The sequence below is a fragment of the Zea mays genome, chromosome 1, assembly GCF_902167145.1.
Source record: "Zea mays cultivar B73 chromosome 1, Zm-B73-REFERENCE-NAM-5.0, whole genome shotgun sequence".
NCBI lineage: Eukaryota > Viridiplantae > Streptophyta > Magnoliopsida > Poales > Poaceae > Zea > Zea mays.
The window spans coordinates 3,162,445-3,179,361 of NC_050096.1; the positions used below are offsets into that span (position 1 = coordinate 3,162,445).

The 16,917-nt window shown below is 48.9% G+C and overlaps 1 protein-coding gene across 1 annotated transcript; it reads right to left on the reverse strand.

Annotated features, from left to right (window-relative positions):
• Positions 1–954: 954 nt before the first annotated feature.
• LOC103644381 (trihelix transcription factor GTL1) lies at positions 955–5,650 on the reverse strand. The gene is made up of 3 exons (XM_020544901.3): positions 4,510–5,650; positions 1,980–3,732; positions 955–1,856 (listed from the first exon to the last, which is right to left on the reverse strand). The coding sequence occupies exons 1-3, from the start codon at positions 4,842–4,844 to the stop codon at positions 1,515–1,517; spliced, it is 2,430 nt and encodes an 809-aa protein (XP_020400490.1). The 5' UTR covers positions 4,845–5,650; the 3' UTR covers positions 955–1,514.
• Between the last annotated feature and the right edge of the window lie 11,267 nt (positions 5,651–16,917).

The following is a 16,917-nucleotide window of genomic DNA, read 5'->3' on the forward strand; positions in this document are numbered from 1 at the left end:
TAAAATGGTGTTAGATTTTTGTTTATGATTGCTCGAGCTTATTGTACCCGAAGTCTATGTTCAAATAGACGGTGCTATAAATGTTTTTGTTCATCAAATTATTGTGCATTGATCGCAAGTTTGTCTGTATTATATTGTCCATAATACTCCATCTGCTCTAATTTATAACTCGTTTATCTTTTTACTTCAAGTTTGACCGACTTGTCTTATAAAAAATTGCAAAAAATAAAAATAAAATCAAAATCAAATTTAAATTATAGTATATGCTAAACGATATCACACTAAAAATAATAATAATAATGGAATGTTTTGAACAAAACGAGCCGGTCAGATTTAGGGTAAAAAGTGAAACGGATTATAAATTGTGACAGTGGAGTATAAGATATTTTAACTTTTCTAAATCCTACTTTTACTATGTATCTAAATATATCGTATATCTAAACACATAGAAAAAATTATGTAGCTAACTAAAATGTCTTATAATTAGAATGCCCGGAGGAGTACGTAGGTACCCTACACATGGCAGCAGGCATGCATGTTCGTATTGTAGCTTCTCTACCTTTACGTTGACATGACACACACACATATGTCAGGTTATATGTACCAGTGGTTTTTTTTTAACCACAAGTTAGCACTTGGCCCTATGGGATCTAAGGGGAAAGGTGGCAGCTGCAATTGACAATAATAAACTAAACCTTGCTTTGGATCCCAAGAGAATAACCACACCTCAGTTAGTATTTTAACGCAACCACGTACGGATCGATGAGCCATGCACATCCTGATCTAAAGCTGAAAGCTTTTTTTTAAAAAAATATATATAATCAAAAAGAGCGACAGGCAAACGCTCTAGCTAGCTGCGGAGGTAAACCAGCAGCGCGCGTAGTAGTTTTGTCACATGCATGGAGAACCACCTCAAGGATTTTACACTTACCAAGTCTCTTGTTGTACACAGTATAATTTAAAAGCCATTAATATAACCACAGTATTTGTAATAATTAACGAATTTATAATAAATTACAGAATGGACAGTTCGGTAACAACTCTTCTTAAAAGGGGGTGCAAAAAAGAAAAAAGAAGAAGAAAGAAAGAAATTCCCGCATGCATGAGCACATGTATATGTTTCCATCAGCTCAAGATGTCTCTTTGAGTCTTTGTTGTACGTACCATACAACAAACTGTGTAGTGTATTGCAGTAACACACGATATGTACCCCCCACACCCTCATCAGCTTTCTCCTCCAATATAGCACCACCATCTATACGTATATGTACGGTGAATCTCACGTACGTGTCCTCTATGCATGCATATGCATGTGTATGTGCAGGATTAGATTGGATCCAGAGATATGAAAAGATGAACAAGGAAAGAGCTCGGTGTTGTCCATGGATCGAAAAGAGTAAAAATGCATGGTTTTGATGCTGTTCGGTGTGTCCATTTTCTTTTTACCTGTGCAAGATCGAGGACACGTACGTACAGCAAGCTCTGTACGCTTTGGCATCTATGCATGCATGCAGCTAGTGATGGACCATGGTCAAGAAAGACCCACTTGTTGTCGCTGCCGGCCCGGCGCCAGCGCCGGCGCTGCCGCTCGCGTTCGGCCGGACTCCGCCGCCGCTCTGGTTCTGCTGCTGCTGCGGCTGAACATGCTGATGCTGCTGCTGGAACTGGATCTCGTACTGCATCTTATTGTTCCCGCCGTCGCCAACGTCGCCCTCATCATCGTCATCGTAAAAGTCGTCCTCCTCGTCGTCGTCCATGCTGCTGTCGCTGTCCACGTAGCTGTCGTTCATCGACACCGGCTGTGGCCTCGTCTCCGCCGCCACCGCCTCCTCCTTCCTGACGATGCCTTCTTCTCGCTGTAATAACATGCAGTACGGTAGCATGCATGCTATGATCAGCAACTGACCCGATCGATCGGACCGGATGGCCAAAAGTGTGGATATGACGACACCATGCACGCTACTTGATCGATCGATTACCTTGTTCGTCGCAACGCCATTGCCACCGGCGCCATCCACGGCGGAGAACCTGGCGGCAGCAACCCCGCCGTTGCTCGCCTGCTGCTTCTGCATGCCCCCGGAGCCGCCGCCGCCATTGTCCGAGCTGCCCCTGCCCGCGCACCCATTGCCGTTGCCGTTTCCGTTGCCGTGAGGCCCCGTCTGGGACAGTGGCACCGGGGCTAGCACGACGGTGACGGGCGGCGCCGCAGCAGCAGCCTGCTGATCTGGGCGCTGCGGCGGCGGCGGCGGCGGCGGCAGCGCCGGAGCTGCACCGGGCCCGGACGACGACGACGCGAGCGCCTTGCTGCGGTAGAGCGCGTCGAGCTGGTGGTAGTAGGGGCAGGTTTTGGAGTCCTCGGGGCGCTTCTTGTTGCTCTCCTTCACCTTCTTGAAGTACTTGTTGATGTTCTCCCACTTCTCCTTGCAGCGCTTGGCGCTCCGGTTGTACCCGAGCCGCCGCATCCCCGACGAGATGTCCTCCCACAGCGGGCCCTTGGGCCCGGAGTCCTGGTACCGCGTCTCCATCTCCGTGCGCAGCTGGATCAGCGCGTGCACTTCCGCCTTGGGCCACCTCGACGGCGACGGCGCGCCGCCACCGAACCCCGCCGTGTCCTGCGACTCCGCCGGCGGCGGAGCGCGGACGACGATCTCCTTATTGCCCTGCGGATGCGTCGCCGGCGACGGCGACGGCGACGGCGCCTGGCGTGGCTGTACCTGCGGTTGTTGGGGCGCCTGTGGTGTCAACGGCATTACAGTTTGCGGTTTCTTCGGCGACAGCTGATGAGCTGGCGGCGGCGGTTGGTGTTGCGCTTGCGCCGGGGCTGGCGCTGCCGGTGCAGCGGAAGCGACCGGCGTGGGCTGCAGCGGCGGCGCATGCGTGAGCGCGGTGATGAAGGCCGGCGGAGGCGCGACGGGCGAGGGCACGGGCATGGGGATGTTCTGGCCGGTGACCCGCTGTATGAAGGAGACGACGGCGGCGTCGCGGGACACGGCCATGGCGCGTTCCTGGGCGAGCGCGTCCTGCTCGCGGGCGAGGCGCGCCACCTCCTGGCGCCGCCACGCCTCCTCGCGGATCATCCGGTCCTGCTCCCGCCGCTCGATGGCCTCGATGAACCGCCGCTGCATCTCCTCCTGCCGCTCCATCACCTGCCGCATCAGGCCCTCGAAGAACCGCATCATCTTGCTGCTGATGCTGCCGCCGAAGCCGTCCTCGTCCTCCCCGCCGTCCCGCTTCCGCTTCCCGCTGCCGCCGCCGGTCTCATCCGTGTCCTCCCCGTCCGAGCCCGAGGAGAAGCTGACGTCACCAGGCGTCATCATGCATGCCGCCGCCGCCGCCGCGTCGCTGGCGGCGGCGCCTGCAGGGGGCGCGATGGTAGCAGTGACACTGCCAGTCCCAGTCCCCGTCCCCGTCCCCGTTGGAGCCGGAGCTGCAGGCTGCGGCATCGGCGGTGGCTCGGCATGCAAGGCGGTCGGCGCCATGCCGGTGGACGCGCCCACGAGGGCCGTGACCGGTGGTGGTGGCGCGGGCGCCATGGCCACAGGCCGACGCGCGAGCGACGCCACCGCCGGCGCGGCGCCGTGGAGGGCCTCGAGCTCGGAGAAGAAGCGGTATGCCTTGCCGTCGCCACGGCCCGCGCGGCCGTCCTTGGTGCGCTTGTAGTACTTATCGACGTTCTCGAACTTCTCGCGGCACTTCTTGGCGCTCCGCTTGTAGCCCATGGCCTCCAGCCTCCTGCAACAACAGCCACCACAGTTAACCCCGGCCCCCTTCATATCATGCACCCACCCCCACCACCACGTTGCCATCACGATGGCATCCGTCGCCGCCAATTCGCCATGCATGCACATGTAGCTCTCTAAGAAAAGAAAAGAAAAAAAAAGGAAGGAGACATCTCCATATGCATCTACTCATCTGCTACTTGTACTACCTACCTACCTACAGCACTAGTAGACAGCCTCCAGTTCAGTACAATTTTATCTGTTCGATCTACTTTTTTTCGTTCCTCATAGATCTCTACATGCATGCAGAGGGGCATCAGATCTGAAGTGAGTACTGAGTAGCACTTGCATCGTGTATATCTACTACTATGGGATAGACGACGATGATGAGGTGACGACACACGACTAAAGGGGAAGTTGAGAAGAATAACGAGTGGAAATAAAGTGGATGTGGAGAGCGATGTGTGTATGGTTTTTAATTGGGAAATTCACTGTGTTCGTGTGGCGGCGGCCGTGGGCGACCGCGACGACGCAACGTACGATCTGCGCCACAGGATCGAAGAGGAAGAGACTAGCTGCAGGCTACTCCCATCACACATCACATCGTAACTGACCGAATTTGAGGTGGAACGAACGGATCCGACAGCGAGATTTCATGCAGCTAGCAGCGGCGCCGTCGCGCGTCAGGGTCGATCGATCGTCCTCCGCACCGCACACACATGACACATCCATGGAGCGAGAGTTCTGTCTGGCGGGCGGCTAGGCTAGCTAGGCTACTGCAGTGACGCACCTGGAGACTTGGTCCCAGAGGGGTCCCTTGAGGGCGGCCTCCCGGAACGCGGCGTCCATCTCGGAGCGGATCTTGAGCAGCGCCAGCGTCTCCTGCCGCGGCCACCGGTTGCCGCCGGAAGGCCCGCCGTCGCCCGCGGGTGCGCCGCCGTCGTGGTCCAAGACGACGACCAAGCTGCTGCCTCCGGAAAAAGCCGCCGACCCACCGCCGAGCTCGTCGCCTTGCTGCTGTGGGTGTGGGTGTGGGTGTGGCTCCGGCGGGCGGCTGCTGATGGGCGTGGCGTGCTGGCCCGCCGCGGCAGGCGAGAATGGAGGCGGCATGGCCGGCTGCTGCATGCCGGCCGGCCGGCGCGTGGAGCGAGCTTGCTAGCTAGCAAGGTAGCTTAATTACCCGCGCGCGCGCAAGGAACCCAAGGCGGAATCTTGCGCCTTTCCCGGCCGGAGCTGCTGCTGGTGGCCGCACGGCAGAATTATGGAGGTGGATCGGAGAAGCTGGAGCTGTGCCAGGAGCTAGCTAGCGCGCATGGAGGTGGCTGCTGGCTAGCGCTACTGGAGGCGTGGTGAGGTTAGGAGGGGGGAGAGGGGGGGAGTTGGAAAGATCAGGCCAGCCGGCCGGCGAGCACAGCACAGCACAGCACAGCAGACAGCACAAACTGGAAAGAGGGGCGTGAGGAAAAGGGGAAAGAAAAGGGCGGAGGGGGGAGGAGGTGGTGGTGGTGGATGGAAGGGGGGGATTGGGAGTGGCACAGGAGCAGGCAGTTGTACAAGGCTGGCACAGGGGAGAAGAGGAAGAGGAGGGAGGGAGATGAGATGCCCGCGACCACGAGCGAGCGGAAAGGAGAGGGCAGGCTAGTAGCGTACTACTGGTACTGTAGTTGTAGCAGTAGAGCTAGGCTAGCAGCACTAAATAGCTAGAATAGGGCGGTGAGGGGGCGGGGGAAGACCGGTGAGCATGGGCATCCATCGGCGGCGGTGAAGTGAAGTGAAACGCTGCTAGGTATGGCAGGCAGCAGGCTAGATGAGGACCAATGCAAGAAGATGATGTGAGAAAGAGAGGCGAGGGCGGCGCGCGGTGATGGACGACGACAGACAGACGTATGTACGCACGCATGCATATCCTCCTCCATGCTCCTCAAGTCAGCAGTAATAAAATTAAACACGCACAGAGAATCAGAGATGTACATGTACAGGCCGGCTGGTAATCAGTGGATCGGAGGAAATTCTAATCACCCACCGCCGTAGACGTAGACGTAGACCGTACGTAGTCCGCTCCACCCTCGCGGTCGCTAGGATTATTTGGCTACAGCACGTCTGTGACAATAATCGTAGACAGCTCACGCATCTCTCTCTATATATATACACGCAATTTAATCCAGTGAAGATTAATTACTGCGTAGGGTACGCATATTACTCTACTCCCTGCTAGCTACTTGGGGAAGAAGAGCAGGGGGGCAGGAGAAAACAAAGGGGGGAGGCAGACTGCCACCACAGGTGGTTTGTCGCTGCCAGCCCTGGTCGACGATCGCATCCACCCTAGCTAGCTAGCCTGCCAGCTAGTAGGCCCAAATTGCATGAAGCTCTGACAAAATAAAATGTTTTTTTTTTGCAGAATATGCATGCCTCATGCCCCCTCCCTCTCCATCTCTGTATATATATATTGATATATCTACACCTACTGTATGTATGTATATATATTTATATATACAATTCACTGTAAATTCACAAGGCAAGAATGTACAGTAGTCGTACGTGGTAGATCGGTGGAGGGAGGAGGCAACAGCACGGAGAGAGAAGAAGGCCCGGACGTACGGTACGATGAGAGAGAGCGGGCGCGCGCGCCCGGACAATGCCACACTATCACAGCTGTGCGCTGGGCCCGGCGGCGTAGCGAGAGGAAGTGGGGGGAGGGCGCAACGTGAGCGGGCCTGGACCTGGGCCTGGCTAACCCCACCCGCCAAATCCACACGCCCATCCATGGGCCCCACCCTCCTCCGCCACATACCCGTGTTTTGGTTTGCATACGTAAATAAATACGGCAGGGCATGGCAAAGTTAGGCGGCGCCACTGCACGAATCAATTATTGTCACGGATTTTTTTATTTAAAAAACACACAAAAACTTCCCCTGTCAATTATTATGTATCTACGCCCGCAAAAAATCCTGTTTTTTTTTTCATACAAATAGAAATGCCGTTGAGCGATGCGTGTACGGCAGCGCTTGTGTCACTCATATGTGTAAACCAACATATATGGCAATATATGTGTTCATATATAAAAATATATACGTATATATATGACGCAATGGGCTATAATATTTGGATCGGTTGCATCATATTTATCGCCGCTCTCCAAAAGGCTATACGCGACTACTGAACTATTGGCTTGGGATTATAATTTACCAGATTATCTAAGTGTTAGTTCAATATAAGTTAGATTATATAGTCTGATCAAATTATAATTTCAAATAAGAGCCCCTAAGTACATAATACTACATAAAGAACATCTTTAAAGATATTATTTTTTGCTCTTTATTTAACTATTTATTTATCTTTTTATAAAGATTATATTCTATATGTAGTATCTTACTTCAACAGATTATCTATCTATTTTGACTAGTCAGAGTGGCTAGTCAAATTTGGATAGTGAGAAAGCTAATTTAGAGAAACGGATAGCTTGACAAGTTAGATAACTAGTCTTTTGGAGAGCTATTTTGTTGTTATATAGCTAAAATTTAGTTTGACGAGTCACTAGTCTCTTAAATATGCTGTGAGGAAAGGAAATGGTGGTGTAGTAAAGGTTACGGCAGCGAAATAAAATGCACATGCACTTGTCTACGCACCAGGAATAAAACCTCTGTACTTTTACCAGGACAACTAGCTAGATGCATGCTGCATGTTCTTCTGATCATCACGTACGTACCTGATTATCTTTCTTTCCGTCTTTGCCAGCTCGATATACGAAGGCAGTCACGTTATGTGCGTGGTTCAGGCACCTGGAGGCTGGAGCAAGGCTCCTGTATAGCCGTTTTCAACTCGCTACTAGTCCCTCCAGTTGGATTTGAATAGGTAGTTAAGGATAAAAAAATTGATATATAATATCGTGTATAATTTAATACCATATATATCTAATTTTCATCTACTTAATACATGATTACAAAATAACCAAAAAATGTTATAAAATACATTTAATTCGTTAAATTAGGTTGCCAGTTATACAGATTTATTTCTTTTAGCATAAATGCTAAGGAGTAGTTTGTTTTTTATCAAATTATAGAGTAGTCGGAGACCTATCCAAAACACCTCCTAGGTCCGCCCATGACTCACTATATCCTAAATTAAAATTCATTTTAGATAATTATTAAATTAATATAGTCTAATTCCCTTTCATCGAGCTTAATCGTACCGGGCTCAAACAAGTTAGACCTAATCGTGCTCGGGTTGGGCCGGGTCGTGATGCCCGTTTGGACATCTATACTTGTGCACATGGATTGCAATAATATAGTGCACAAATTATAGGAGTTTCTCTGTGCTTCAGCTGTTCTCAGTGTGTCACCGCTCACTGCTCCCCACCCTGTTTTCCATGGGTTGGGGGTAAAAATAAATTAAAATTGTGCACAAATAGGGGTCTAAAGCATGGTTGTTTACTCTAAACCACCCCTATCTAGCCAATAAAATACACATATTTTTGAGTTTTATATACTCTATAGTGAAACATAATATAGATATTATATAGATATTTTTATGAAAAATAGGTATAGATAATTTTATGAAAAATAAGTGAAAATAAAATCGAGTATAGCCCGCCGTGACACAAATAGGGCATAGACATGCCACAATGATCGGGCTAGACAAGCACAGACCCGGTGGACAATAGGACAGTCAGGGATAGGCTCGATGAACAACAGGTCGAGCTAGGCTCGAGTCGGACTAAATCGTGCCAGCCCACAGGACACTCAGCAAGCCTGGTCCATTTTTGTATATGTATACCCACACACTATTGATGCGTTCGGGCAGGTAGGCAGCGACACAAGTAAGACAATGGCATGTGCAGACAGCACTACCAGGTGTCAGCGCAGTAGAACTGTCAGATCATCGATTGTGGTACATGTGTTTTCGTAGAATAATAAATTTGGGATTAGTTAGATTTGAATTGATATTGTAATTGTTAGATTGAGGAGTGGATGGGCGCCGACACGGGCACCGGTCGTGGTGCCACCACCCGCCACGCCGACGAAGCCTAAAGCCACAAGGAGGACCTGAGAGCACCTAGAGGGGGGTGAATAGGTGATCCTGTAAAAACTTAACTTATAGCCACAAAAACTTGTTAAGGGTTAGCACAATAATTGCCAAGTGGCTAAAGAGGAGATCTTGCACAATATGACTATCACAGAGAATTCAACACAGAGGAGACACGGTGATTTATCCCGTGGTTCGGCCAAGTACAAAACTTGCCTACTCCACGTTGTGGCGTCCCAACGGACGAGGGTTGCAATCAACCCCTCTCAAGCGGTCCAAAGACCCACTTGAATACCACGGTGTTATGCCTTGCTTATCTTTATCCCACTAGCGAGGAATCTCCACAAATTGGAGTCTCTCGCCCTTACACTTAAGATTCACAAAGAAACACGGAGTAAGGGAGGGAAGCAACACACACAAATCCACAGCGAAATGCGCACACACACGGCCAAGAATCGAGCTCAAAGACTATCTCACAGTTTCTCACAAGAACGGAGCTCGAATCACTTAGAATCACAAACGGATGCGCAAAGACTTAGTGTGGATGATCAAGAATGCTCAAGAGTTGCCTGTTGTTCTCCTCCATGCGCCTAGGGGTCCCTTTTATAGCCCCAAGGCAGCTAGGAGCCGTTGAGAGCAAATCTGGAAGGCTGATCTTGCCTTCTGTCATCGGGCGCACCGGACAGTCCGGTGCACACCGGACACTGTCCGGTGCCCGATTTATTTCCTTAAACAGCGCAGCCGACCGTTGCCGACCGTTGCAGATCTGGCGCACCGGACAGTCCGGTGCACACCGGACAGTCCGGTGCCTCCTTCCGATCGTTGGCCAGACCACGTGTCGCGCGCAGATTCCGCGGCCGACCGTTGGCTCACCGGACAGTCCGGTGCACACCGGACAGTCCGGTGAATTTTAGCCGTACGCCGTCGGCAAATTCCCGAGAGCGGCGTCTTCAGGTCGAGGCAGCCTGGCGCACCGGACACTGTCCGGTGCACCACCGGACAGTCCGGTGCCCCAGACCGAAACAGCCCCTTGGCTGTACACAGCCAAGTCTTCTCTTTATCTTCTTCTTTCTGTTTCTAACACTTAGACAAATATATTAGTACACAAAACCAATGTACTAAGACTTAGAAACATACATTTGTTGAAGATTTGCACTTTGTTCATCCATGGGCATTGATTCACATTTAAGCACTTGTGTTGACACTCAATCACCAAAACACTTAGAAATGGCCCAAGGGCACATTTCCCTTTCAATCTCCCCCTTTTTGGTGATTTATGCCAACACAACATAAAGCAGATAGAACAAGTGCAAAATCACTTCAAATAAAAACTCAAATTGGTTTTGATTCAATTTTGGCATATATGGATCATCCTTTGCCACCACTTGGTTTGTTTTTGCAAATCAAACTCAAATCTCTATTTCTATGTCAAACACACATGTTGAGGCATAAAGAGAGTCATTCCAAAAGAGATCGATCAAAGATTTCAAAAACTCCCCCTATTTCCTATCATCAACACTTCTCCCCACAAGAAGCCAACTTTTGACAATAGAGACAATAAAAGCTTTTGACAAAACAAAAACTCTATTCTACTATTTTCAAAAACTCTCAAGTGCCCCTATTTCCTATCATCAACACTTCTCCCCACATGAAGCCAACTTTTGACAATAGAGACAGTAAAAGCTTTTGACAAAACAAAAACTCTATTCTACTATTTTCAAAAACTCTCAAGTGGTAGCTGATCCATTTATCACTTTGGCCTTTATTTTCTCCCCCTTTGGCATCAAGCACCAAAACGGGATCAATCTTGGCCTTTTAACCCCATTGCCTCACCAAAATCTTCAATAAGAATACAAAGGCAATAAGAGTCTAAAGATGAACTTGGAATTAGTTACCCTCTCATCGGAGTGCAGTGGAAGTCTTTCATGGTCCAAATCCACCTTTTCCCCTTTCAATCCACCTTCGAGACTAAATCAAGCAAACTCATGCAAATGGTTAGTCTCAAAGGGTCAAGTTGTAACACATCTCCCCCTAAACATGTGCATCACTTTGCAACGGACTTGTGAGGTCCAGGGAGTGTTTGTACAACTTGAGCACCATAATAAGCAACATAATGCAAAAAGGAACATGATCAAAAGCATAACTACATGTATGCTACAATTCAATCCAGGTTCCGCGAATCTAAGACATTTAGCTCACTACGCAACCTGCAAAAGGTCTTCTCATCTAGAGGCTTAGTGAAGATATCGGCTAGCTGGTTCTCGGTGCTAACATGAAACACTTCGATATCTTCCTTTTGCTGGTGGTCTCTCAAAAAGTGATGTCGGATGTCTATGTGCTTTGTGCGGCTGTGCTCAACAGGATTCTCCGCCATGCGGATAGCACTCTCATTATCACATAGGAGTGGGACTTTGCTCAGACTGTAGCCAAAGTCCCGGAGAGTTTGCCTCATCCAAAGTAGTTGCGCGCAACACTGTCCTGCGGCAACATACTCGGCCTCAGCGGTGGATAGGGCAACGGAGGTTTGTTTCTTAGAATTCCATGACACCAGGGACCTTCCTAAGAATTGGCACGTCCCCGATGTACTTTTCCTATCGACCTTACATCCAGCATAGTCGGAGTCTGAGTATCCAACCAAGTCAAAGGTAGACCCCTTTGGATACCAGAGCCCGAAGCAAGGCATAGCAGCTAAATATCTAAAAATTCGCTTCACCGCCACTAAGTGACACTCCTTAGGATCGGATTGAAATCTAGCACACATGCATACGCTAAGCATAATATCCGGTCTACTAGCACATAAATAAAGCAAGGAACCTATCATTGACCGGTATGCTTTTTGATCAACGGACTTACCTCCTTTGTTGAGGTCTGTGTGTCCGTCGGTTCCCATCGGCGTCTTTGCGGGCTTGGCGTCCTTCATCCCAAACCTCTTTAGCAAGTCTTGCGTGTACTTCGTTTGGGAGATGAAAGTGCCGTCCTTGAGTTGCTTCACTTGGAACCCAAGGAAGTAGTTCAACTCGCCCATCATCGACATCTCGAATTTCTGCGTCATCACCCTGCTAAACTCTTCACAAGACTTTTGGTTAGTCGAACCAAATATTATGTCATCGACATATATTTGGCACACAAACAAATCACCATTACAAGTCTTAGTAAAAAGAGTTGGATCGGCTTTCCCAACCTTGAAAGCATTAGCAATTAAGAAATCTCTAAGGCATTCATACCATGCTCTTGGGGCTTGCTTAAGTCCATAGAGCGCCTTAGAGAGCTTACATACGTGGTCGGGGTACCGTTCATCCTCGAAGCCAGGGGGTTGCTCCACGTATACCTCCTCCTTGATCGGCCCGTTGAGGAAAGCGCTCTTCACATCCATTTGGAACAACCTGAAAGAGTGGTGAGCGGCATATGCTAGCAAGATACGAATAGACTCTAGCCTAGCCACAGGAGCAAAGGTCTCCTCAAAGTCCAAACCTGCGACTTGGGCATAACCTTTTGCCACAAGTCTAGCCTTGTTCCTTGTCACCACCCCGTGCTCGTCTTGTTTGTTGCGAAACACCCACTTGGTTCCCACAACATTTTGCTTGGGACGAGGCACCAGTGTCCAAACTTCATTGCGTTTGAAGTTGTTGAGCTCCTCCTGCATGGCCAACACCCAGTCCGGATCTAGCAAGGCCTCCTCTACCCGGTTAGTAGCTCATATGAAGTCTTCTTGAGGAGGCGATGAAGGTAGACCCTGTTGATGGCGTGGCAAGCCGTGTTCACGGCTTCCGACCAGAAACACTCGGGGGTCTTGAATTCTCCAAGCATTGTCCTCGCCATATCGATTAGCGTCCTGTTCTTCCTCTCTACCACACCATTTTGCTGTGGTGTGTAGGGTGCGGAGAACTCGTGCTTGACCCCTTCCTCCTCAAGAAATTCCTCCGCTTGAAGGTTCTTGAATTCGGACCCATTGTCGCTCCTTATCTTCTTCACCTTGAGCTCAAACTCATTTTGAGCTCTCCTGAGGAAGCGCTTGAGGGTCCCTTGGGTTTCAGACTTATCCTGCAAAAAGAACACCCAAGTGAAGCGGGAAAAGTCATCAACAATAACTAAACCATACTTACTCCCTCCTATGCTCAGATAGGCGACAGGTCCGAAGAGGTCCATATGCAGCAGCTCCAGGGGTCTTGAAGTGGTCATCACATTCTTGCTGTGATGCGCTCCTCCCACTTGTTTACCTGCTTGACAAGCTGCACAAGGTCTATCTTTTTCGAAATGCACGTTAGTCAAACCTATCACGTGTTCTCCCTTTAGAAGCTTGTGAAGGTTCTTCATCCCCACATGTGCTAAGCGGCGATGCCACAGCCAGCCCATGCTAGTCTTAGCTATTAAGCATGCATCTAGATCGGCCTCTTCTTTTGCAAAATCAACTAAATAAAGTTTGCCGTCTAATACACCCTTAAAAGCTAGTGAACCATGACTTCTTCTAAAGACAGACACATCTACATTTGTAAATAGACAGTTATACCCCATATGACATAATTGACTAACAGATAGCAAATTATATCCAAGACTCTCTACTAAAAATACATTAGAGATAGAATGCTCATTAGAAATTGCAATTTTACCTAACCCTTTTACCTTTCCTTGATTCCCATCACCGAATATAATTGAATCTTGGGAATCCTTATTCTTGACGTAGGAAGTGAACATCTTCTTCTCCCCCGTCATATGGTTTGTGCATCCGCTGTCGATAATCCAGCTTGAACCCCCGGATGCATAAACCTGCAAGGCAAATTTAGGCTTGGGACTTAGGTACCCAACTCATGTTGGGTCCTACAAGGTTAGTGCAAATTTCCTTAGGGACCCAAATGCAAGTTTTGTCTCCCTTGCATTTTGCCCCTAACTTCCTAGCAATTACCTTCTTACCCTTTCTACAAATAGCAAAGGGATCATTGCAAGCATAATAAATGGTGGAAGGTTTGTTCACAACTTTTCTAGGAACATGAGCAAAATTTCTCCTAGGCATATGCACAACATTTCTCTTACACATATCTCTATCATGCTTATAGGAAGAACTAGAAGCAAACATGGCATGAGAATCATAAACATGTGAATCAAAATCATTATAAGCATTTCTAGCATGTCTCCTATCATGGTACAAGAAAGCATGGTTCCTTTTAGCACTACTAGCCATAGGGGCCTTCCCTTTCCCCTTGACGAAGATGGGAGCCTTATGGCTTGTTAAGTTCTTGGCCTCTCTCTTGAAGCCAAGACCATCCTTAATTGAGGGGTGTCTACCAATCGTGTAGGCATCCCTTGCAAATTTTATTTTATCAACTTCACTCTTGCTAGTCTTAAGTTGAGCATTAAGACTAGCCACCTCATCATTTAGTTTTGAAATTGAAACTAAGTGCTCACTACAAGCATTAACATCAAAATCCTTACACCTAGTGCAAATTGTAATATTTTCAACACACGAGTTACTTGCTACTTCTAGTTTAGCAGTTAAAACATTAATTTCACCTTTTAAAGAAGAAATGGTTTCATTACAAGTAGAAAGTTCACAAGAAAGTATTCCATTTCTTTTAACTTCTAGAGCAAGTGAATTTTGTGCACTAACAAATTTATCATGTTCTTCATATAAAAGGTCTTCTTGTTTCTCTAAGATTCTATTCTTTTCATTTAAGGCATCAATCAACTCATTAATCTTAGCTATCTTAGTTCTATCCAATCCCTTGAATAGACTAGAGTAATCAATTTCATCCTCACTAGATTCATCATCACTAGAAGAATCATAAGTATTAGCATTACGAGTGATTACCTTCTTTTCCCTTGCCATGAGGCAAGTGTGATGCTCGTTGGGGAAGAGAGCCGATTTGTTGAAGGCAGTGGCGGCGAGTCCTTCGTCGTCGGAGTCGGACGAAGAGCAATCCGAATCCCACTCCTTTCCAAGGTGTGCTTCGCCTTTGGCCTTCTTGTAAACCTTCTTGTTCTCTCTCTTCCCATTTTTCCCTTGCTCCTGGTCACTATCATTTTCGGGACAGTTAGCAATAAAATGACCAAGCTTACCGCATTTGAAGCATGATCGCTTTCCCTTGGTCTTGGCCTTGCTTGGTTGTCCCTTTCGACCTTTTAGCGCCGTCTTGAATCTCTTGATGATGAGAGCCATCTCTTCATCATTGAGCCCGGCCGCCTCAACTTGCGCCACCTTGCTAGGTAGCGACTCCTTGCTCCTTGTTGCCTTTAGAGCAATGGGTTGAGGCTCGTGGAGTGGACCGTTCAACGCGTCGTCGACGTACCTTGCCTCCTTGATCATCATCCGCCCGCTCACGAATTTTCCAAGTACTTCCTCGGGCGTCATCATCGTGTACCTGGGATTCTCACGAATATTGTTCACGAGATGAGGATCAAGAACGGTAAAGGACCTGAGCATTAGGCGGACGACGTCGTGGTCCGTCCAACGCGTGCTTCTGTAGCTCCTTATTTTGTTGATAAGGGTCTTGAGCCGGTTGTAAGTTTGAGTTGGCTCCTCTCCCCTTATCATGGCGAATCGTCCAAGCTCGCCCTCCACCAACTCCATCTTGGTGAGCATGGTGATGTCGTTCCCCTCGTGAGAGATCTTGAGGGTGTCCCATATCTGCTTGGCATTGTCCAAGCCGCTCACCTTATTGTACTCTTCCCTGCACAAAGATGCTAAGAGAACAGTAGTAGCTTGAGCATTTCTATGAATTTGTTCATTTATAAGCATAGGACTATCCGAGCTATCAAATTTCATTCCATTCTCCACAATCTCCCATATGCTTGGATGGAGAGAGAATAAGTGACTACGCATTTTGTGACTCCAAAATCCGTAGTCTTCCCCATCGAAGTGTGGAGGTTTGCCAAGAGGAATGGAAAGCAAATGCGAATTCGAACTATGTTGAATACGAGAATAATCAAATGAAAAGTTCGAATTGACCGTCTTTTTGTAGTCGTTGTCATCATCCTTTTGGGAAGAAGTAGACTCATCACTATCGTCGTAGTAGATGATCTCCTTGATGCGCCTTGTCTTCTTCTTCTTCCCTTCCTTCCGTCTATGCCCCGAGCCGGAGTCGGTAGGCTTGTCGTCCTTCGGCTCGTTGACGAAGGATTCCTTCTCTTTGTCGTTGATCACGATTCCCTTCCCCTTAGGATCCATCTCTTCGGGCGGTAAGTCCCTTTGTGAAGAGAACGGCTCCGATACCAATTGAGAGCACCTAGAGGGGGGGGGTGAATAGGTGATCCTGTAAAAACTTAACTTATAGCCATAAAAACTTGTTAAGGGTTAGCACAATAATTGCCAAGTGGCTAAAGAGGAGATCTTGCACAATATGACTATCACAGAGAATTCAACACAGAGGAGACACGGTGATTTATCCCGTGGTTCGGCCAAGTACAAAACTTGCCTACTCCACGTTGTGGCGTCCCAACGGACGAGGGTTGCAATCAACCCCTCTCAAGCGGTCCAAAGACCCACTTGAATACCACGGTGTTATGCCTTGCTTATCTTTATCCCACTAGCGAGGAATCTCCACAAATTGGAGTCTCTCGCCCTTACACTTAAGATTCACAAAGAAACACGGAGTAAGGGAGGGAAGCAACACACACAAATCCACAGCGAAATGCGCACACACACGGCCAAGAATCGAGCTCAAAGACTATCTCACAGTTTCTCACAAGAACGGAGCTCGAATCACTTAGAATCACAAACGGATGCGCAAAGACTTAGTGTGGATGATCAAGAATGCTCAAGAGTTGCCTGTTGTTCTCCTCCATGCGCCTAGGGGTCCCTTTTATAGCCCCAAGGCAGCTAGGAGCCGTTGAGAGCAAATCTGGAAGGCTGATCTTGCCTTCTGTCATCGGGCGCACCGGACAGTCCGGTGCACACCGGACACTGTCCGGTGCCCGATTTATTTCCTTAAACAGCGCAGCCGACCGTTGCCGACCGTTGCAGATCTGGCGCACCGGACAGTCCGGTGCACACCGGACAGTCCGGTGCCTCCTTCCGATTGTTGGCCAGACCACGTGTCGCGCGCAGATTCCGCGGCCGACCGTTGGCTCACCGGACAGTCCGGTGCACACCGGACAGTCCGGTGAATTTTAGCCGTACGCCGTCGGCAAATTCCCGAGAGCGGCGTCTTCAGGTCGAGGCAGCCTGGCGCACCGGACACTGTCC